The following is a 25,479-nucleotide window of genomic DNA, read 5'->3' as shown; positions in this document are numbered from 1 at the left end:
GCCAATTTGTACACAATCCATTCATTTGGTTCTAATGAGAATGTTGTGAATAGCATTTAGAATACCCACATGACCCTATACCATGAGGATCAAATCCTTTGGTTTCAATATGAAGAATAATGAAATTTCCTTGAAGAATTTGTTCCTATTTAATCCTATGAATTATACGAATTTTACAAATTATTGTCTTATAGTGGAAATAGGTCCTTTGAAAGTTATACCAGAATTGGGTGTAAATTTCCCTACTTTCTAAGGTTCTGTTCACCTTATCTCCTCTCCCTGCTCCCAGCCTACCTCCTTTGAAAATTTCTTAGGTCAAAAGAAATGTTTATAACGGAAGTGTGGGATGTTTATGAATTATGTGCAAGTTTGTTGACTAAGTTTAAACCAAATTAAAAGATCCCTTCATGTATGTATCTTGTGTACCAACCTCAAACCCTCTTCTCCTAAGCCCATTTTCCCTTTGTACCTTTTCTTACTTTTTTCCTTTTAACTTCTTTTAAATTTGTTTTATCTTTTGGGCTGTATACATTATTTAAACTATAATATCTTTTCTAGAACAAAATGGGGTAGAAATGATTTATAAATAAGAAATAATCACTTTGGAAAGGAATAAATACTATAAGGAACCATAATTCTTCCTAAAACTATCCATTAAAAAAAAGTCTAAATTACTAAAAAAAAAAAACCAAAACCCAAACCATACAATTTGAATTGATTTTACATCAACAGATCTTAAATGTATTTGACTGTAAGAAAAATCAGCCTTTATAATAGCGAAAAGTGTGAAATGGATACTATTTTATTTTATTTATTCTTTTTTGGTGGTACTGGGATTGAACAGGGCCTCATGCATAGTAGGCAAGTGCTCTACCACTGAGTTCTATATCTAGAAACTTAAAAGGAAAAAAATGCTGTTTCAAAACAAGTGTTACCTCAAAATTAATGATTAATAAAATGTTAGTACTGTAATAACCAGGTAAGAATAATTTACACAGCTTCAAAAAAAAAAAAAAAAAGGTAAAGTAAATTTACTACTTGCTTTTGAGTCACTGCTTATCTTACTGATTTAACAAATATTTTAAAACTTTTTGTCACTGTTAAAGTAGATATTACATTTTCATAGATGGCCTTTACCTACCACATTCCTGAGGAGGGTGTTTTAAAAATATTGCCATAGAAGCAAGATACACACAATAATGATTCACAGAGAATCTTACCGCACCCCAAATAATTATCACACAGACATTATCAGTGACACATTAAGACAGGAAATCAACTTGCCATTAAGATTTTGCCAGAGTGACATTAGAAACAGGAGCTTGGCAACATGTTTCCTTAACAAGGCTGTTCTAATACACCTGATTACTTGAATAATAAAAAGGGGGTAATCTATTTCAAACATAAGGCAAAGTGTACCTTTCTGATACATTTGGAATGAAAGGAATATGAAGCCCAATTCATTATAGAAACTTTTCCTGGATTCATTAATCTATTGATGCCCTTGATCATATATCACTAAAAACCCACCTGACTGCTGATTATTCACTTCATGAGAAGTTTGATATTTTTGAGAATAATTCTGAGCAGTACAGACTATTGTGGCAGTCACATGACAACACAGAACTCTTACATGTTGTATTGAGCAGGAGTGGGTGGAGTGGCACATGATAGAGGGAAATAGCCTGACATTGTGTGACTTAGGGCAATGTGACTTAACTCTGAGTTACCATGCCATGAAAGATGAATAGTGAGTAAAAAAGCAAAAAACAATTGTTTGTGTTCCTCAATGGCATATACTAATGTCCATTTATTGCCCCAAGTCACTTATATTACCCCTAAATAGCTAGATGTAATTATTTTCTAAAATGCAAAGATTAGATACGATTTCCCCCTGTTATAAGCTTACAGATCAAGTTTTCCCCATTAATATTTTCCCTTTGTTCTACTTAACTTTTTAAAGTCATACTTTAAGTAACTTACACCATCATAACGCTAATATAACACCTTGATAACATAGCTATGGGTTATGGAAACAACAAACTTCTGTTTTGAAAATGAAAGAAGTATATCACTCCTAGAACCAAGTTCCCTAAAATGAGTTAAAAAACAAAACAAACAAACAACATCAAAAAACAGATTTCCATTCTAAGAATCATTAAAAAGACTAATTTCACTTCTTTTTGGTATGGGGGATTGAACCCAGGGGCACTTAACCATTGAGCAACACCCCTAACCCCCTTTAATATTTTATTTAGGGACTCACTGAATTGCTTAGGGCTTCACTAAGTTGCTGAGGCTGGCTTTGAATTTACAATCCTCTTGCCTCAGCCTCTAGAGCTGCTGGATTATAGGCATGCACCAAGGCACCCAGCCCAATCTGACTTCTAAAATGACTTGTTTTTGTAAAGTTAGTAAGGTAAATCTCTGAGAAACCAGTTTTACATAATAGTTGATTCCAAAAATGTGGTCTCAAACCTGCAGCATCAGCATTATCTGGAACCCTTTTAGAAATGCAAATTCTTGGCCTCACTCCAGACCTTCTGAATCAGAGCTCTGGGTGTGGGACCAGCAGTCTCATTTCACAACTTGTCCAGGTGATTTTGATGCACATTCAAATTTGAGAATCAATATTCTACTGTATAGCAGAAACATTAATGTTTAAATTTATACCACTAAAGATTTCAAGTATCTTATCTTTAAATACATGTGAGCCCTTGTGTTCAATCCCTAATACCAAAACAAAAAAAACCTTCCAAAGATACACAATTGTAATTTAATGTGTGTGAGGACTTGGGTTTAATCCTCAGCACCCCCACCAAATAAACTATGTGTAATTTTATAAAAAGTAAAGTTCCTTTTTTTCCCAACCAAAGCTAACTATAAATCAGTATAGAATTTTTATTTCCAGACTTTTTCTGCTAGACATATACACAGTAATTTAAAAAAATTTTTTTTGAACCAAATGTCTTTTGAGGGGCTGGGGAAGTGGCTCAAGCGGTAGCGCGCTTGCCTGGTATGCGTGCGGCCCGGGTTTGATCCTCAGCACCACATACAAACAAAGATGTTAAAAAACAAAAATAAAAAATAAAGGAACTCCAAATGTCTCTTGACTTTTGGTTTTGGTACTGGAGAATGAACCAGGAGCAGTTTACCACTAAGCTACATTTCTAGTCCCCTTTTTATATTTTATTTTGAGACAGAGTCTCACTAAGTTGCTGAGAATCTCACTAAGTTGCTATGGCCTGCCTCAAACTTGTGATCCTCCTGACTCAGCTTCCCGAGTCATTGAGATTATAGGTGTAGGCCATCATGTCCATTCCATCCCATTTTGCTTTCAATTTCCTTTTTCAATGTAAATTTCCCTCTAGTAGTCAATCTGCTTTCATATCATCTTTATTTTTTGCTATTACAAAGATGGAATGAAAATGTGCATTTATGCATATTTATGCATTTATACAACTATATCTGCAAGATAGATTTCTAGAAGTAGACCTGCCATATCAGTGTATATTCTGATATAGTACCAAACTGACTCAATAAGGCTGAACTAACTTATATTCCTACTTATAAAACAGTGTTTGTGGGGTTGGGGCTGTGGCTCAGTGGTAGAGCACTCACTCGCCTGGCATGTGTGAGGCAGTGGGTTCGATCCTCAGCACCACATAAAAATAAATACATAAAATAAAGGTATTATGTTCATCTACAACTTTAAAAAAATTTTTAAAAAAACAGTGTTTATGTCTTCTAATAAGAATGGCATCTTTTCTATAACAGAATAAATGGGTCTACTTCATTTATATGAACACTTTTCAGATGTTTTATATTAATGAATTTCTACATAAGCAATAAAACCTTTAAAAATTACATGTACTATTCATGAGGCTTAGAGCCCCATTAAGGTTGCCCAAACTGGCCTTGAATTTATGATCCTCCTGCCTCAGCCTCTTAAAATGCTGGGATTGCCAGTGTACACTACTGCACCAAGCACCTGATACTAAATGCAATGTAAATAGCCTGTTACATTGCAGATACTCAATAACTGGTTAATTCTACAATTATGATGTTATTATTACTAATACTTTATTATCATCATGAGTTTTGTGGCATTGATTTTTGACTCTTCTCAGGCCATTTTGCTTTTAACTTCTTGGCTATGTTTCATATGGCTCAGACTGCCTAGAAGTTGGCTCTCTGTAAATACAGTGTACCTTCTTTTCATTTTTTTTTCTTTTTTAGTTGTTGATGGACCTCTTTACTTTATTCATTTATTTATATGCGGTGCTGAGAATCAAACCCAGTGCCTCAAACATACCAGGAAAGTGCTCTACCACTGAGCCATAATCCCAGCCCTATTTTATTTTCTTTATGGTTACTATATTATTAAATTTTTTAAAACTCCTTAATTAACTTTTGAAGAATAGAAAAAATAACATCCCCCAAGAAAAGGAGAATGACAGTCTATAGGGAGAAAAAAAAAAAAAAAAGATGTGTGATGCAGGAGGAGAGGAGGGGAAGGCAAACAATGGGCCCTGGGCTCTGAGCTTTCTTCCTTTCCCAGTGACAATGGGTCCCGGGTAGAGAAGACAAATAACGGGATCTAGGCTCTGAACTTTCATCCCAGTATCAATGGGTTTCGTGCTTTTACAGCTGTTTTCCTGAGTTAGATTTTTAACTTGCACAACTAGTTTCCTGACTGCCCAGCCAGCATGTCCTCAGTCTCCAATGATTAAATCACACTAAACATGATTAACTCTCATTAAGACCTATAAAACACAGACCCCTCTTGTAACCAGTCACCGTTTTCTCCCCTGAAAATGTGCTATTCCACCCCTGCTTAAAAAATACAGTTTGCTGATCTGTTTGAGTCTGCTTCCATTTTCAGTTATCTTTGCTTACAACTTTGTTAGCCAAACAAAAATCATTTTTTAATTCATTGAAAAATTAGTTTTTATTTTTTTGTTGTTGTTGTTATTTTTGGTGGTACTGGGGATTGAACCCAGAGGCACTCTACCACTGAGCTTCATCCCCAGTCTTTTTAAATTTTATTTTATGTTTTTGAGACAATGTCAACACTAAACATTTGAGGCTGGCCTCAAACTTGTGATTCTCCTTCATCTCCCAAGTTGCTGGGATTATAGGCATGTGCCACCAAGCCTGCTTAAAAAAATAGATTTTAAAAAAGACAGAGACAAATTTCCCGGTTAAAACAGATGAACAGCCAACACCAAATGTTTTATTGGGTAAAAGTGTACTGAATCTATTTTTTAAAGTCACTAATGTCAGATGTTCAAATAATGGAAAACAATTTTTGTACTTTTATCTATTCTCAAATTTTCTATAATAAGCATTTTTACTTTGATAATCAGGAAAAATACTCCACTGAAAATAAAAGTAAAAACTATGAAAGCGCTAAGCCCTCACTATTTACTCTGTAGGAGAATTATTTAGTCTGGGCATAAACTGAGGGAATAATCAGGATTTCATTTTTCTAGTATCCAGTGTATATCCTACATTTAAAAAGTTTATATCTGTATGAATACACGTGTTAACTTTCTTTAATGTGATTTAATACTATGTACCTGAAAGATAACATAAATCTGGTCAAAATAAATTTTGTGAAGTATACACAAATTGACAACTAAAAGTACTCAAAACTTCAGCAAAACAACAGAATTCTCAAATATTATAAGCCTTAAACTTTGATAGAGTGAATTTCATAAGCAAATAATTACTGGATTCAAAGTCAATTAGATATTGCTCTAGCTGGGTGTGGTGGCAGATGCCTTTAATCCTAGTGATTTGGGTGGCTGAGGCAGGAGGATTACAAATTCAAGGCCAGACTGCAATTTAATAAGATCTTATCTCAAAATAAAAAATAAAAAGGTCTAGGGATACAGATTAGTGGTAAAGCAATCCTAGGTTTAATCTCTAATACTGATTGGAAAAAGAAAGAAAGAAATGAGAAGTACTGCCCTTATACATTAATGCAACAGCACTCAGACTGCATGAAAACACTTTCTGTTCAACCTTATTTTATAATATTTTTACAATGTTTTTTATGTCATCAGTTAGAAAATAAATCAAATTTAAATTTTAACAATTGAAAAAGAATTGACATAATATGACATCAGATAGAACACCAATATCTAGGATATATAAAGAACTCAAAAATCTTAACACCAAAAAAACAAATAACCCAATCAATAAATGGGCCAAGGAATTAAACAGACACAATCAATCAACAAATATATGAAAAAATGTTCAGCATCACTAGCAATTAGAGAAATGCAAATCAAAACTACTAAGATTTCATTTCACTCCAGTCAGAATGGCAGCTATTAAGAATACAAACAACAATAAGTGTTGAGAAGGATGTGGGGAAATAGGCACACTCATACATTGCTGGTGGGACTGTAAATTGGTGCAGCCAATATGGAAAGCAATATGGAAATTCCTTGGAAAACTGAGAATGGAACCACCATTTGACCTAGCTATCCCACTCCTTGGTCTATATCCAAAGGACTTTAAAACAGCATACTACATGGACACAGTCACATCATTGTTTATAGCAACATAATTCACAATAGCTAAACTGTGTAACCAACCTAGATGCCCTTCAGTAGATGAATAGATAATGAAAATGTGGTAAATACACACAGTGGAATACTATTCAGCATTAAAAGAAAAGAAAATCATGGCATTTACAGGTAAATGGATGGAGTTGGAGAATATAATGCTAAGTGGAGTTAGCCAATCCCAAAAAACAAAATGCTGTATGTTTTCTCTGACATAAGGATGCTGATTCATAATGGGGTGGGGGGGGGAGCATGGGAGAATTAGATGAAATCTAGATAGAAGCAAAGGGGAAGGTTATGGGGGTAGAAAAGACGGTGGTGGAATGAGATGGACATTATTACCCTAAGTACATTTATGAAGACACAAATGGTGTGACTCTACTTTGTGTACAACCAGAGATATGAAAAACTGTGCTCTATGTGTGTAACATGAATTGTAATGCATTGTGCTGTCATACATAACAATTAGATATAAATTTTAAAATTTTAGGAACAAACATATGTAAGGTTTCTGTGTTTGGGACTGAGGTCTCTGAAAGCTTCAAGACTGTGGCATGCTTGGTGGCTAGGAAGTTTCTGTGCAAAGACACAGAATGCCTGACTGCTATAGCAATGTCCTTCATGAGGAGGCTCTGTGTTAGAGTCTTATATAGATCTCAGGCACACAGTTCCTGGGAATAAGGAATTCTCTTGTTAGACAACCACAATGTTGTCTAATTGTGACTAAATGAGCCTAAACCTGCCCCACATAACAATAACTTTATACAACAAACTTTCTTGAGACAAAGCTCCTAACATTGCATATTACAACTTAGTATGTAAGCTTAGGAAAAAGCTGCATAATGTCGATAAGTCTGTAACCTGCCTAGTAATACAATGAACAATATGTACTAATGACGCCTATGACCTAAAGTAACCTATTGATATAAATAAAGCTAGCAGCTCAGGCGAGCAGCTTTTGCTTTTGCCTCTGCACTTTGCTTCTGTCTCCTTTTATTTTCCTTACAAACATAAGATATAGGAATGGCACAACATGCTAGATCTCTTTCTAATTTATCTTTATTTAAGCACATCTTGGGAGCAAACCAGATATAAATTCTTTTCCATTTGTCCTAATCAACCAAAAAATATATATGAAACCAAAATGTGATGAAGAACAGTAAATTACTAATTTAACATTAGATAAATTTAAACGCAAAACACTCAAATTAAGAAGTAAACTTGGTTCAGATGAGTTGTGCCTATGAGTAGCTGACTAGAGTGAACTCTTAAGTACTAGACAAAATTGTCAAATGCACTCCACATATGATTTAATCTCATATTTGGCCTCACATCAGAAGAAAAATGTAATTAGCATATTGTTCAAAGCTTATGACACAAAATTACATGTCCAAAATTTGTATCATTTGGATTTAATTTAAACCAAAGAGATTTAAATTCATACACAGACAACCTTTTGTATCCATGGGTTCTATAACCTTGAATTCTACGAACCATGAATCAAAAATATTTTTAGGGGCTGGGGTTGTGGCTCAGCAGTAGAGTGCTCACTAGCATGTGTGAGGCCCTGGTTCGATCCTCAGTACCACATAAAAATAAATAAATAAAATAAAGGTATTTGTGTCCAACTACAACTAAAAAATAAATATTAAAAAAAATTTTTAAAAAGTTGTGACTGTACTGAATAGGTACAGACTTTTTCCCTTGTTGTTAATCCCTGAACAACACAGTATAACAACTATTTCCATAATATTTACATTCTATTAAGTATTATAAAATAAACTAGAGATGATTTAAAGAATATGGGAGAATCTGTGTAGGTTAAATACAAATACTATGCCACCATTTTATATAAGGGGTTGAGCATCAGTGGATTTGGTATTATGGAAGGTCCTGGAACCAGTCTCCAAGGCTTTTGAACCCTTGTGACCTAACTACCCAACAAGAGGCAACTTATTTTTGGTGCAAGGTTCCAGGGTTTCAGTACATGGTTGGCTGAGTCCATTTCTCTGGGCCCAAGGTGAAGCAGCACATCATGGCAGAAGCATACGGTGGAGGAGCACTGTTTCATTCATGGCAGCCAGAAAGAGAGAGGTAGGGAAAAAAGGGCCACCAGGGCACACCCTCTTGCCCTACCTACTTTCAGTTATACTCAGTCCCTTCAAACTAGGATGGACCTGATCAGCTCTCAACAATCCAATTACCTCCAAACATACCTGCATCAGCACAGGAGTTTTGGGGGGCCACCTCATATCCAAACCACCACAACAACTATATGTAAATTTTAAAAAATTATTTAAAGTTTTCACAATGCAAAAAAAGGGAGGGTTACTTTTTTTTTTTAAATTGAAGCAGTCTGGGTAACAGCTAGACCACTGGTTAGTAGTTTTAAGACACCCTGCACATAAATCCTGGTTCTATCTCTTTCTGGTTGTGAGCTTCTAATAAATTATTTAATCTTTGGTTCTCAGAATTTCTTCATCTGCAAATTGAAAAGAATAATGACTTTCTACAGGATTAAATGACATAATTTATGTAAAGCATACTGGAAGTTATACACTAAGTGCTTAATATATGTCAATGATGATGATAAATGCATTTAAATGCTATCATTTGTTTTTACACTCTCATTAGGCCACCTTTTGAGGCAAAATAGAAATGGTGGTGGTTTTTCACTTTAAGTAAAGATATCTAAATCAAATAATTATGAAGTCACTCAAAGGTAAATTGCCTAGTATTACACAGTAATATCAAATCAGCTGGGCGAGTTCCATAAAAGGAAACATTTCTATTTAACATTTGTTTCTCTAATATCTAACTCTATGTGCTTAGCACATATTAATGCTCAATACAGGCTTAAAGAATTTAGTCAGTAGAGTTCAGCAAAGAATATGGGTCAACCAAGAACCTGACCATCTTCATTTTCTATTTTTAGATATTTTTGAGTACATTTATAAACTGAAGACTTTCTGTAGGAGGCAGCTTGATATGGGATAAACATTAGTCTTGAAATCAGAAAATATAAGTAAAGCAGGGCACAGTGGTACACACCTGCAATCCCAGCAATTTGGGAGGCTGAGGCAGGAGAATCACAAGTTGGAGGCCAGTCTTAGCAATTTAGGAAGTCCCTAAGCAATTCAGATCCTGCCTCAAAAAGGGAGTGGGAGGCAAGGAATGTAGTTCAGTGTTAAAGCACCCCTGAGTTCTATCCCCAGTATTTAAAAAAAAAAAAAAAAGAAAGAAAGAAAGAAAAGAAAAGAAAGGAAATATTGGTAAAAATTAGGCTGGTCCTGAATGAGTCAGGTGAACTTTCTGGATTAAGAGTTTAATTCAGAAATAATTAAAACTGGTTAACTACTAGCCTTAAAAATACTGTTAAAACCCCCTTTTGAATTCCATTGGAATAAAACTATTGATAACCAGCTAACCAAAATTTAAAAAATATTTAGAAGTAGCTGGGTGTGGTTGCACACACCTCTATAATCCCAGCAACTTAGAAGGCTGAAGCAGGAGGCTTGCAAGTTCAAGGTAAGTCTCAGCAATTTAGCAAGACCCAGTCTTAAAAAAACAAAAAATGTCCAGGGATGTAGCTCAGGGTTCAATATTCAGTACAAGAAAGAAGTTTACAAATGATTTCCAATTGCCTATTATTTAAAGTCATTACTAATGAACCAAACTTCAAATGAAAGTAAACTGGGGAAAATGACACGTTTTTAATGCTAGATTTCAATAAAAAATTATTCAAATAGCTTTTCAGAGCAGACATGGTAACAATATGTTCCTCAAAGGCAAAAGTAGCTGCATGATAGCCAAGTTTTGGGACCCAAGGAATAAGACATTCCACCTCTAAAGCCAGTCCTTAAGAGACAGTATTTAAGCAGGAGTAACAATTATAAGGACAAGAATATTTAAAAGTTGGAGACATAATAAAAATTTCATTTCAATATTTAACATTTCCTGTTATAAACAAGATAAGGTATTTATATGAATTTCTTACTTTCAAATTATTGAAACATAATTTTAAACATAGCTGATGACAAACTCTACAACATTTCTACAGTTTGGACATTAAAATATGCCCAGATTAATATACACACAAAAACACCAAGCATACTTTATTGTATCTTAGGTGCTCTATGGTACTGAAATTTATAAGAGGTTATGTAAATCATCAGAGAGAAATAAAATAACTTGAGTGGCAGAAAAAAAATGAGACCTCACTTCCAAGTAAACACTAGCAAATGACCTTTAATGGCTAATATCCTTGTCACCATTTTTCTCTCACTGTAGCAAAACCAACTAAGAGATGGCAATCAAAACAAATTCTTCAGTGTTTCTACTAAACTACTTTCTATTCAATGTCCCAAGCCCGCTGTAAGAATGAAAGCATTCAGTGCTGATGTCTGGCCATAATTCTTTTAAAATTACATTATAACTTTTCATTCTGCTAAAGCATTTTAACCAATTCTCAGTTATCTACAGAAATAGGAAGCAGAGTTTTTAACAGATAGCAAGATTAACTAAAATGATGTACTTTCCTGCCCACATACTCTCTATTAGAGGATCATATGAACATTGAAAACCCAAATTTCAGGCTGAAAAAGGAATAAGAACAACAGCATTAAGACTGGATTTGGGGCAAGTGTGTGAGGTTGGGAAGATAATGAGAGAAAAGCAGCTCTATAAGAAGCTTTCTACTTTATATCCTTTTGTTTTCTAAGCGAAAAGTTAGCATGTTGTTCCTGTCCCCTCACGACAATCTCACATCACCAATTATTCATGATGACTTGGTAAGTGAAAAGAAAAACTAATTTCTTAAAATGAAAGTTGGTAAAGTATGAGTCATGGAGGTTTTTAGAATTCACTCCCTGATCATTATAGGAAAAATAAGCAACAAATTCAACTCTTTATACATAAAACTACTGAGAAGGACCTTAATTTTGAAAAAATAATCTAAATAAAGGCACTTTGCATTGTTATATTGAAACTCATTTCTAGCTCTAAGGCTTGACAATCATTAACAAGCAAGACATGACCAATCTCAGTGTAGTAGCCATTAGCTATGTCAGTTGTGGTAGCTATTCAAAAATACTCCTCCTTTTTCCCTCTGGGCACATTTTAAGACCTTCTTCCCAATCATGTTGAACTCAGGTCTGGCTAAGTATCTTGCATTAGCTGCTAACAAAATATGAGCAGAAGGGGCATCACATCAAAACAGAAGTTTTTCAAGCCACTATATTCTTCATCACATTCATTTTTCCCTTGTCACAGTGACTAACAATATTTCAGAGAGTTATTCTGGCCCCTGGAATGAGAATAACAATGACTCAGATGACCTCAACTGGGTATCTAGCAAAACCAAGAAAATAATTTGTTTTAAGCCAATGAATTTTTTCAGTGGTTTATTACTACAGCATAACTTGGCCTATCCTGACTAATACAACCAATCTTTATTTTCTGTAGACTGTCCATATAATTTTTCATTTAGTTATTTGACAGAAAAGTTGGCCATTTATTTGGTGACTAAAGTTTAAATTCTAAGCACCAGTTCAAAAAGAATGAAGACTACTTCATAAAAACTAATAAAACCAAGAGACTGTCAGTTGTTTAAATCAGGAGATTAAACACATCTTTACAAACTACCAAGTTTTTGTTTCTGCACTGTTTTGACCATGGACAATAAATGTGCTTATAAAGTTTTTTTTTTGCTTTTAAACTTATTGGACTGTGGGCTGGACACCACAATAATTTTTTTTCACCCTACTATTGAGCTACATCTGTAGCCCTTCTAATTTTAATTTTTTTTATTAGCCACACATGACATTACAATGATCTTGGCAATTCATACATTTGAATCAATTGGGGTATAATTTCTCATTTTTCTGATTGTACAGATTGCAGAATCACATTAGTCATCACCATAATAATTTTTAAGAATTAAATTATTTTCACATTAGGCACCAGGAGGTTATACAACAGCTAAGGTCACATAGGTAACAAAGGAAGTAAGGTACAAGAGCAAAATTCAAGGAGTTTTTCACAGTTAAGTCTGAAAAGCAAATGTTAACTCTAATTAGTTGGATCAATTACTGTATACTCATCTGTTCATTATTTCACCCAGTATATACTGAACATTCATTACATACAAGGCCCTTTTCTGACCATCAAGGATTTTACAAGAAGCAAGACATACAAAGTTTCTTAATATCAGGATTTAAATACTAATTTAAATGTTTATTAGGAAACAGATAAACAAAGAAAGGCATAAGTAACTGCAGATACTTATGAAAGAGCTAAATTAGTTATCTATTTCTGTGTAATAAAATACTCCAAAAACTTAGGTTAAAAATGACCATTTTTGAGCTGGGGATGTAGCCTAGTAGTAGAGTGCTTGCCTATCAAGTGCAAGGCCCTAGGATCAATTCCCAGCACCACAAAAACAAACAAACAAAAACACCTCAAAACATTTATTTTCTCATAATACTTGGGGTTGACAATTTGGGTTGGGCTTGGCTGAATTGTTCTTCTGTATCACATGTTATTGGCTGGGCTCATTCATGTGTTCACAATTAGCTGGCAGCTTGCCTGGAGGTGGTCTAGTCCCACCTGAGCTCACATGTCTGGGGCTTCAGTTGGAAAGTCTCTTCCTATCCTTCTCTTCTTCCCTCCCTCCTTCAAGAAAACTAGTCTGGTTTTGTTTACAAGGTGGTAGTTCCTAGAGTTAGTATAAGCTGCACAACCTCTTCAATCCTTGCTTGGAATTCCCACAATGTCATTTCTGTAACATTCTACTGGTCAAAAAAAAGTCATTCAGCAAACTCAGATTCAAGAGGTGAGGAAACAGACTCTCTCTTCTAATGAGAAGAGCTGCAAAGAATCTGTGAACATTTCTAATCTACCGCATAAGTGAATGAGGTTAATTTAAGAGAAAACATAGGCAGCTGGACACAGTGAGAGGATCACAAGCTTGAAGCCAGCCTTAACAACTTAGTGAGGCCTTAAGCAACTTAGCAAGACACTCTCTCACAAATAAACAGGGCTGGGGTTGTGGTTCAGAGGTAGAGAGCTCCCCTGGCACACGTGAGGCACTGGGTTCAATCCTCAGAACCACATAAAAAAAATAAATTACTGTGTCCACCTACAACTAAGAAATAAATATTTAAAAAACACCAAACATCAACAACAAAAACCTGGGGATATAGCTCAGTGGTAAAGTGTTCCTGGGTTTAATCCCCAGTATAAAAAAAGAAAAAAAAAACATAAAACATAGGCAGATAAACAGAGCAGAATGGGGTTACATTAGAAGAATCAGAAATGGTCTTTGAGGTGCAGCTATCTGAAGAAGGAAGAACATTAAAGGTTGAAGGAACATCATACAAAGATGTTGAAGCGGGAGTAGATCAGTATGTTGGAAGGACAGGAAAAATTCAAGTGTTACTATAATTCAGTGAAAGACAAAGAGGAAAAAAACACTGACAAGGCTCAAAAGAGAGGTGAAGCTCAGATGATGAAAGTTACTATAATTCATGATAAGGAGTAGTAATTTTATTCTAAGTATAATGGGAAGTTATTGAGGAAAGGGTGGAAAAAGCAAGGAGTTCTCTTAAAAGAGTTTTTGTGAGAGATAATACCAACGGAGATGGGAGAGAAGTAATTAAATTATGGGATATATTTGGGGATTATTACCAATAAAACTAGTCAGTCAACTGGATATGGGGTTATTATCAAAGCTTAAAATAATATGTGGCATGGCATATGTGCTCAATAAACAATAAATAAATCAACATATTTCCCTATCAAGATACTATAAATGTCCTTTTCAAATGGAGGCTATATGATTAATCTGTCAATCACTCAGAACCCTTCCATCTTCTTAAAAAACCACAGAACAACAAACTAGAGCCATCCTTCTCCTAAAAATTTGAAACCAAATAAAAAAATACATATTTTAAGCAGACACACTTTGCATTTGAAAAACATCTACAAGGCAAGAAGCATGTCTTCTTCTGCCCAGGTTTACAGAAGGTTAAACAAAAGAATTAGAAAGGGCCAACACTGGGTTGGGGATGTGATTCCAGCAGTGAAAAAAGAAAAGAAAAAAAAAAGAAGGGCCAAAGCTAGTCCCTTCAAAACTCACTATATTCTCTAAATTACGTTGGGCTTATTATTTACCCAAGATAAGACTGTTTCTCTATGAATAAGGACACACTGTCAGGTATGGTAGTGTATACCTGTAATCCCAGTGATTCCAGGCCTCAATAAGGCACAGGCAGGAGGATCTCAATTTTGAGGGTAGTCTTAGCAACTCTGAGACCCTAAATTGGTCTGCCTCAAAATTAAAAAAAAAAAAATTATATATATATATATATATATATATATATATAAATATATGAAAAAAGAGTTGGGAATGTAACCCAGTGCTAAAGCAACCCTGGGTTCAATCCGTATCAATATCATGCTTTTTGTGGAATGACAGCATTATATATGATTTTCTTTTTGTGACTCTCAAGTTTTCTATATCAAACACATATTACTTTTATAATTAGAACAAAATACAATTTTTGGCTGGGCACAGTAATGCATGCCTGTAATCCCAGAGAGTTGGAAGGCTGAGGCAGGAAGATCATGAATTCAAGGCCAGCCTAAGCAAATTAGCAAGATCCCAAGCAACTCAGCAAGACCCACACATATATATAAATAAGTAACTTCTCAAGACCATCATATTTATATGTTTTCTTATGCTTTTGGTAGTACTGGCCTCAATTTTCAATTATTATTTGTATATCTGATCTACACTGAGTTTAACATTAAGGCAGAAATATATATCTTTTTTCTTTGTGGTACTGGAAATTGAATCCAGGGTCTCACACTTGCTAGGCTATATTTATATATAAATATATATATATACTTATATATAAATATAGCTCACACTGAGCTATATTTCCAGCCCTTTTTACCTTTTTATCTATTTTGAGACAGAGCCTCACCCTCACTAAATTAGCCAGGTTGGCCTCAAACTTGTGATCATTCTGCTTCAGCCTGCTGAGTAGCTGGGATTACAGGTTTGTGCCTTTGTGCCTGTCTATATTTTCTTTTAATTCTTTTATCATGAATGAGATGACAGGAGAATATTTTAAACTACCAGATAAGGGTCTACAAAATACAAGAATTATTGTTGCATTTGGGAAATTCATTTGAATGGTTATTACAAGAATTGCAACAGTATAATGTGTCAAGTGCTTACACATATTAACTCATCAATTCTTCACAACATCTTATGAGAAAGGTACTATCTTATCACCTTTTAAAAGAATGAGAAATTATGTCATAGAGAGGTTTTAATAAAGACTAAAACACAGAGGATCTGTCTCCAGAATTGCCATTCTTAATTTCTGAACTAGAATGCTATTTAAAGGATGAACAGAAAAAGTGGGAACAGAAAAAATGACAACCCAAAAAGTGATAACGTGAAGAATGAGATCAAGTCACAAATGGACTTACAAGAAGATTTAGGCAAAAAATTTAAAAAGATGGGCACAGGGGAAATACAATATATCTTTATTATTTATTTTTATAAATCTCTAGCTTCAAAAGAAAAAAATTTCCCTCTTTCCTTATTTAGGTGCTATCTCTAAAGCTGAGTCTCTTAGCTGAGGTTTCTCAGCTGTTAACACCTGTGCACTGCCACAAGGTAACAGTGCTCTGAAGAGCAGGTAATAATAAATAATTGTCACATAAACTGTTGCTAACATTAAATTCTTTTAAGAGTAAAGCCAAAAGTAGTAGCAGAGGCCTATGATTTCACTGGTTGATCTTTTGTTCTTTGCCTTTCTGCGCAAATAGTCTAGAGTCTTTCAAAATATCTATATTTCTCTTATAACATGTCTACTACATATCTTCAATATTTTACTTTTCCCAAAAAACTTAGTCTGATTTGGGTTACAATATGGCTCTGGTAAGCTAATTTTTAGTGCTTTGTGCAAAGCTGAAAGTCAAACAAAAGGTAAACTCTATTTCTCACAGATTAGAAGGGAACTTTCCAGAATGAGCTCATCTGATCCTAAGCTTTACCAAGCATAAAGTAATGAGAATTTCATCTTTCCTTCTCTGGTTTGCATTAGTGATAGCATCGCCTCAAAGGCTCTCCTATATACATAGATAGAAAAAATATTTTCAATTTCCGATTTTTTTTAAAATAAAGGATTTTAAAAGTATATACTCATAAGAGTGTAGGCACAGGTTGGAGTTGTGGTTCAGTGGTGGAGCACTTGCCTAGTATGTGTGAGGCACTGAGTTCAATCCTCAGCACCACATAAAAATAAATAATTTTTTTTCTTTTTTTTTTTTCAGAAATTTTTAATTGATTTTATTATTATTATTATTTTTAAATACATGATAACAGTGTAATGCATTACAATTCTTATTACACATATAGAGCACAATTTTTCGTATCTCTGTATATAAAGTATGTTCATGCCAATTTATATATATAAACATATTTCTGTAAATCAAAATCGTCCTTTGTTCATATTTGTAAGCTTTTCTGGGTGTAAACAGCCAAACTGAACTAGTAGCATCTCTGAGAAAAAGCATTTTTTTTTTTAGAAATAATATAGTTCACCACAGATTGCCAATGTTAAGACCCACAAGCCTAAAATCCAAGAGCTCTCTACAATTTAATTTTGATATTATGACTGTTTTCTAAGGATTTATTATACAAAATTAACCTCAATTTTCTAGTCTGTAAAATATGAATTAAAGTAACCACTGCTATGAAAAATCATGACATTCTTATTAGATACTGCTGAGGCATTTATAAATTGATAAAAAATGGTTACCTTATGATAGAAAGACTGCTTAACCTATGAACATACTATGTTTAGAAAACAAACCTAAGTAACGAGTGACTGCTCTCTCTAGATATTTTATTCTAATATAGTGATCATTTTCAAGTAGAGGGATGTGATGTAACCCACAGAGAAATGATAGGGTAGCACCAAAGAGAGTAGAGAAGGTATAGCTAAAGGTTATACAAAAATGGCAGATCTTAACCTCTGTTACATGGTCTTTCTTTTTTAATTCCTCACTCTTTTGATTTCTTAAGACTTTTTTTTTTTTTTTTAATCACCAGTGTGAACAATGTGAGACTGATGACACTAGCTTTGTGTAGTTTTACTCTCTATTTGGAAAATTTTACAAATTTAAAGGAATATATATATTCGTTTTCTTATTTTTTTCAGAAGTTCAATTTTAAAAAGAGTAATAATATTTTAAAATTTTAAAACATATAACAGTCTTCACTTATTTTCTAATTTGTCAGTGACAGGTTGGTGCTAGATACTCTGAAGAGAGGACAGGAAAGGAAATTCTTACAGTTAAGTATTTGAAAAACTAAGAGAAATAATGTATACTATCACTTAACTGTAAAAAAAACTGATGTTTCAGTATAACCTGGTGATGATAAATTCTAGGTATAATTAATGAGAGGAAAATTAATAAAATTTTCTAGTTACTTTAAATCCATTTATAGTAATATCAATTTTAAATCCTGAAAACTAAATAAACACATTCAGAACAACTAGAAAGAAGAATAATACATGCCTTGTAAAAACAATGACATTTCCAAAAAAAGAAGTTAGTCAAAAGCAAGAGCAAAATTACATGATTATACGAGGCTAAATTTATAAAATATACTAAGTAAACATCAAAAAGTAAAATAAACATACAACCCTTTATCCCCTCATCAAATTATTCTAAAAAAAACTAATATTGCCACTCCAAAAAATTAAAGCATAAAAATCTCTTTATGATTTCTTTTTTTAAATGATTTTATTTATTAATTTTGCATTACAATTCTTAATGCACCATTATACAATAATTTATCATATCTCTGATTATATATAAGGTATGTTGACACCAAATTCACATCTTCATACATGTATTTTGTATAATTTTGTATATTTCACCATCCATGCTATTCCCCTTCTCCCTTCCTTTCCCTCCCACCCCTATTCCCTTGGTCTCCCTCCCAACCCTGTTTTGAGTCACCCCCCCTTATATCAGAGAAGACATTTGGCATTTGTTTTTTGGGGATTGGCTAACACTTAACATAATCTGCTCTAATGTCATCCATTTCCCTGAAAATGCCATGATCTTATTATTTTTTATTTCTGAGTAATATTCCATTGTGTATAAATGCCACATTTTTTTAATCCATTCTCCACTGAAGGACATCTAGGTTGGCTCCACAGTTTAGCTATTGTGAATTGTGCTGCTATAAACATTGATGTGGCTGTGTCCCTGTAATATGCTGTTTTTAGGTCCTTTGGGTATAGTCGGAGAAGAGGAATAGCTGGGTCAAATGGTGGTTCCATTCCCAGTTTTCCCAAGGAATCTTCATACTGCTTTCCAAATTGGCTGCACCAATTTATGATTTCTTATAATAGCAAAAACATTGCTTCATTTCAATCCTTTAACTCTTCCCCTCTAACATTTACTTTTAGCTCCTATGGCAACTTCTTTGTTGGCTCAAACCTTTAAAAAAGTCTAAAAAATAAGGCTTTATATGAGAGGCCACTGATTATTGATGTTTTTTAGTCTTATAAAAGAAAACTTGTATATATTATTAAAACTGGATGGCATGTGGTATATGGTATATTAGTCTTCCACATGTACTGAAGTTCATTAAAAAAAGGCTTACAAATCAGATTATTCTGTTATTTAAAGTATTAATAATGATCTTATCTTATGAAGAATACAAAATAAAATCTATTATTACAAAATGGTTTGCTCTAGTTCTTTTTACTCTTTTATCCTTTTCTTCCTATATTAAGTTGTAAGTTCTTGACAACTTACTAAACACTGAACTTATCAATGTATTTAAAAAGGCATGATTTGAATTGAAGTATAAAATAGTACAGGAATTTAAATGGTAATAAAAGCTCAAAGGAAATTTTCCTGGAGAGGAACTGGATTTTTTTTTTTTTTTATGTCACATTTGTCTTGTAGATGCTTACATAGTTCATTTCTCTATCTCACTCACTCCATAATGCTTATTACATTGGCTTATACATGTTCCCTGAGCTTGTCTGAACCACAGAATATCGTCAATAACTTCTCCTTACTTTTGGCCTTTGAATCATTTACTTGAAGATCACAAATAGGTGCAAAAAATATTTCTGGAGATGGAGAAAAACAAAATAAAAACTTGTACTTACAACTTGAGATTCACGAGCTTTAGGAAACATTTTGGCAACATTGAGGCCATCAATGACTATATCAAAAGGAGGACAGGATTTTACAAAGTTCTCAAACCTCTTCAGTTCCTAAAAAAGAAGTCAGACAAAACATTAACAAGAACTTAATTACAAATAAAGTGACTCTCTTATTATTTTGATAATTCAAAATATTCTTCCCTTAAAAATACATACATATATAAATATACTCTCAAAATGAAATCTGAAAAAGTCAGCCTAATGGATACAAATGCATATAATTAACTTATATAGTTTTATAATCTCATAGTGCTTTAATTTCACAGAGTATCTTCATCTGCAATTTCATTTGACCTGTACCCAGCCTATGAAGGCTGCTAAATTGATTCACACAATAAGCAAAAAGACAAATAAAATGTCAAAATTCCTAAGTCCTGTCTTGTAAGTGAACCTCAGAAATGCCAGCCTACCAGTACAACTGTGCTAAAAGAACAAGGCTCTAAAATTTTTACCTCCTCTTTTATCATGAATAGTCTTTTATTTATATATAGCTATTTTGAAGAAGTAGAGATCATTAATTCAACAAATACTTGGGGGTTTCTGTTTGTATTTGAGATGGTATCTATGTTGACCAAGCTGGGCCTGAATTCAAGATCCTTCTGACTTAGCCTCCTGAGTTGCTAGGGTTACATGTATGCATCACTGTGCCCTGCTCTAACAAATATTTGCTTAGTCCTTTACCAAAAAAGACAACAATCCCTAATTTAATGGAGACCTGTGGGAAGGCATACAAAATAAATCAAATTAATAAGTTATATCATATATTAAATGTGATGAGTGCTATGGGAAATAAAAAGAAAGGGAAGGGTTCTGACATCTGGAAGTGATAAAATAGTTTGTGCTGGACTACCAGATAATAATAGAAATTCTAGATTAAAACCTAACTACATTTGAAGGTACTAAAGAATGACCAAAAGCAGGCAGAAACTGAAAGGGACATGATATTTGGAAGGTTTGGTAGTTTTAAAACATTGAATAGTAGAGTGCTCATGCATTCAATTCACCAGTAACAGAAAAAAACAAAACAAAATACCACATGTCTGAAATTTCTTTAACACTTCTCCCACCTCAAAAGGTAGAGTCATGTGGCTGGGATTGTGGTTCAGCTATAGAGCACTTGCCTAGCATTTGTGAAGCCCTGGGTTTGATCCTCAGCACCACATAAAAATAAATGAATAAAATAAAGGTATTGTGTCCCACTACAACTAAAAAATAACTATTTCTTTAAAAAAGGTAGAGTAATTATAATTCACTCTTCTTGAATATCCTTTGTATGTATGTGAATGAAGGAGATCAGAAGTAAGGCTCTATGACTTCTGAGGATAGGAAATAAAAGACACTATACCTTTAAATGCTTACATAAAAATCAAGAAAGACCTGCAATTATTTTATGTAATTTTTCACTTTAAGAAGCTAGAAAAAAAGGAGTATATCAAATTTCAAAGAAAGTAGAATAATAAAATGCAGAAATAACAAGGTAAAAGTTGAAAAAAATTTAACATCAATCTCTATTTCATCTCATATACAAAACCTTTTTCTAAATGGATCATAGACCTAAATCTAAAAGCCCAAACTATGAAGTTTCTGGATGAAAATTCGAGAATTCTTTGCAACACCAGATAGGCAAAAAATTCTTGAGCAGCAAATAGAGTCATCATTAATATTCATTTAGTGAGCTCCTTGATACAAAACCCCTCTGATGAACAGAACATAATTTTTGTAGTATTCTGGCCAAAAATTCATTCAGAAAATTTATTCATAAGGAAATATCAGATAAATCTAAATGGAGAGGCATTCTATAAAACAATAGGCCTATTTTTTTTTTAAGTTGAGGTGAAAGACCAACAAAACTAAAATTTTCCCTACTCACTTTAAACTCAGTTTAAAATAAAACATGACAACTAAATGCAATGTGTGATACTGAATTGAATTTAGGGAAAAGAAAAGCATATAAAGGACATTACTGGGACAGTGACAAAAACTATGAACCATGGATTTAAGATGAAAACTCTCTTTGGACCAATATTGACTCATTAGGGAAATCTTTATAGTAAGAAACTATTACACTTCCACTAGAATGGCTGAAATTAAGAAGTCTGACTATAATAAGTATGTGGGGCAACTGGAATGATTAGACATTGCTGGCAGAAATGCAGAATGACACAACAACTTTGGAAAATAATTTGGCAATTTCTTTTTTTTATTATTTATTTTTATTAGCTATTCATGATATTACAATGATCTTGGCAATTCATACGTTTGAATCATTGGGGTATAATTTCTCATTTTTCTAATTGTAAAGATTGCAGAATCACACTGATCATAGAGTCACCTACATACATACTGGCAATTTCTTATAAATTTAAGCATACACTTATACTGTAACAGTGGTCCACTTTACCTTTTTTAAATTTGGCTAACTTCACTTAACATTATCTTCTCTAACTCCATCCATTTACCTGCAAATGCCATGATTTTATTCTTTTATTGCTGAGTAATATTCCATTGTGTATATATGCCACATTTTTTAATCCATTCACCTATTGAAGGGCATCTAGGTTGGTTCCACAGTTTTGCTATTGTGAATTGTGCTGCTATAAATATTGATGTGGCTGTGTCCCTGTATTACGCTGTTTTTAAGTCCTTTAGGTATAGAACAAGGAGTGGCATAGCTAGATCAAATGGTGGTTCCATTCCCAATTTTCCAAGAAATATTCATACTGCTTTCCATATTGGCTGCACAATTTGCAGTCCCACCATCAGTGTATGAATGTACCATTGTCCCCACATCCTCGCCAACACTTACGGTTGTTTGTATTCTTAATAGCTGCCATTCTGAATGGAGTGAGATGAAATCTTAGTAGTTTTGATTTGCATTTCTCTAATTGCTAGTGATGATCATCAGTGTTTCATGTATTTGTTGACTGATTGTACATCATCTTCTGAGAAGTGTCTCTTCAGGTTCTTGGCCCATTTGTTGATTGGATTATCTTTTGATGTTTAGCTTTTTGAGTTCTTTATATACCCTAGTGATTAGTGCACTATCTGATGTATGTGAGGGGTAAAGATTTGCTCCCGAGATGTAGGCTCTCTATTCATCTCACAGATTGTTTCTTTTGTTGAGAAGAAGTTTTTTATTTCGATTCCATCCCATTTATTGATTCTTGATTTTAATTCTTGTGCCACAGGAGTCTTATTAAGGAAGTTGGGGCCTAATCCCACATGATGGAGAATAGGGCCTACTTTTTCTTCTATTAGATGCAGGGTCTCTGATTGTATTCCTAAATCCTTGATCCATTTTGAGTTGAGTTTTGTGCATGGTGAGAGATGGGGGTTTAATCTAATTTTGTTGCAAATGTACTTCCAGTTTTCCCAGCACCATTTGTTGAAGAGGCTATCTTTTCTCCAATGCATGTTCTTGGCACTTCTGTCTTTTGAATATAGCCCTTGCTGCTTATTTTATTTTATTTTTTTAAATGTTTATTTTTAATTATAGCAATATCTTTATTTTATTTTTATGTGGTGCTGAGAATCGAACCCAGTGCCTCAAGCATGGTAGGTGAGCGCTCTACCTCTGAGCCACAACCCCAGCCCGCTGCTTATTTTAAAGGGACATGTTTATTTGTTTGTTTTTTTTCCATTTCCTCTTCTCCCTCTCCCCTTCTCTAACCTAGAGGTGGGGAAATAAGATTACCTTGAGTTATCTATTCTCCACAGAAAGATGTCACCAGAAGAACTAGGAAGTAACTATCTCCCAAACTAACAAGTGAATTTCAACACACCATCAGGCTGCATCTGGGACCCCTTGGCCAGGGCACACCTGAAATGTAGCCTTTGAATAGCTTCTTTAAAAGCCCTCTGTTTTCCCTGATAGGTAGATCCACAGCCTCTGGGACTAGAGTCCCCTGTGTTTCTCCTTTGCTAGCAAAGCAATAAGACTTTTTCCTTTTACTCAAAATCCTGTCCTCATTAAATTGACATGAACTGGCACTGGGGACAAGGACTGAGCTTTTGGTAACAACTAAGCAATTCCATTCTAGATATATGTACAAAAGAGGAATGAAAACAAACACCTGTACAAAGACTTACAAGTGGATGTTGATAGTAGCTTTATGCCTAATTGCCAAAATTAGGAACAATTCACATGTAATTTTTTGTTTCTATGCTGGGGATGGAACCCAGGGTCTCATGCATGCTAGACAAGTGCTCTACCACTGAGCTACATCCCTAACCCCAAATTGGAAACAATTCAAATTAGTGAATAAATGAAAAAAAGTGGCATATCTAAACAATGAAATACTATTCAGCTATTACAAGAAACTGTTGCCAGCACACTGTGGTGCATGCCTGTAATCCCAGTGGATCCCAAGTTCAAAGCCAACCTCAGCAACTTAGAGAGACACTCTATCAGAAAAAAAAGGGTGGGGGGCTGGGGATGTACTCAGTGGTTAAGTACCCTTGGGTTTAATCCCGAGTACCAAAAAACAAAACAAAAAAGAAACTGCTGATACACACAAGCGTGATGGTACACACCTGTAGTTCCAACAACTCAGGTTGCTGAGGCATGAGGCCCAAAGTTCCAGGCCAGCCTCAGCAACTTAGCAAGGCCCTAAGGAATTTAGCAAGACTCTGTCTCAAAATTTAAAAGAGGGCTGGGAATGTGCTGAGAGGTTAAAATCAGTGGGTTCAATCCCCAGTACCACCAAAACCAACAACAACAAGAAGACAAAAAAGCTTTATAGCATAAAAATCAAGTGATCTTAACATATGTCCACCATATTGACAGATAACATTTTCTAAAGATTGTTAAGAAAGTGACTATTAAATTAACTGATTTTAGGCATAGTAGAAGTGGAAAAATAGGGGAATACTAGCTGTTTGGCTTGGAAGCATTGTTCTTAGTAAGTGAGTATCAGTTAAAAAAAAAAAAACAGCATATCTGTATCAAATAGCCAAATGAATCATGTGATTTCTTTAAACCATTGGATCCAACTAAATCTTAAGTAAAAAGAACACTAACATGACTATTTTAGTGTAGATAGTCTGAATGTGCCACTGTAACTTGACAATTAATATGAAGACTAGAAAACTTTTAAATATTTCTCAAATCTTGTCAAAATAGAAACAGTTCAAAAGTTTACACTTTTTTTTTTTTTTGGTGTGGTGCTAGGGATTGAACCCAGGGCTAAGGCAAGCACTCTATCAACTGAGTTGTATCCCCAGTCCTTTTATACTCATTTAATAATAAGTTATAACTCTTATTTTTAATTTATTATGTATAGCTATTTCATTAACTACAATTACTACAGTATGTTATTAAAAATATTTGTATCTTATTTGAGTTTTCTGATTCCAATAAAATGAAAAAGCAAACAAACAAAACTTCCTGCTATAAATATGTTAAAAATCTGGGGGCTGGGGGTGTGGCTCAGAGGTAGAGCGCTTGCTTAGCATACAAGAGGCACAGGGTTAGATCCTCAGCAACACATAAAAATAAAATAATGGTACTGTGTTCACCTGTGGGGAGCCACCTCTGAGCTATTTGAATGTCTTCACTAGGGTTTGAGCCAAGGAGATTGTGGCTTGGCATTGCAAGCTATCTTGTGGCTCCTCCCATTTAATGGATT

At 34.0% G+C, this 25,479-nt stretch overlaps 1 protein-coding gene across 2 annotated transcripts in view; it reads right to left on the bottom strand.

Annotated features, from left to right (window-relative positions):
- The window catches only part of Prorp (protein only RNase P catalytic subunit), a 140,484-nt gene that overhangs the window by 76,333 nt on the left and 38,672 nt on the right, over positions 1 to 25,479 (bottom strand). For both annotated transcript variants that reach the window (XM_046461360.2, XM_046461359.2), the window contains exon 5: positions 19,796 to 19,903. In XM_046461360.2, the coding sequence (XP_046317316.1) occupies positions 19,796 to 19,903 (108 nt within the window). The remainder of the gene's footprint in view (positions 1 to 19,795; positions 19,904 to 25,479) is intronic.

This window comes from Marmota monax, unplaced genomic scaffold (assembly GCF_021218885.2).
Source record: "Marmota monax isolate L192 unplaced genomic scaffold, Marmota_monax_Labrador192_F-V1.1 WCK01_AAM20220418_F8-fsc00001, whole genome shotgun sequence".
Taxonomy (NCBI): Eukaryota; Metazoa; Chordata; class Mammalia; order Rodentia; family Sciuridae; genus Marmota; species Marmota monax.
The sequence above is the reverse complement of the archived record's forward strand: the minus strand, read 5'-3'. Positions and strand labels throughout refer to the sequence as shown.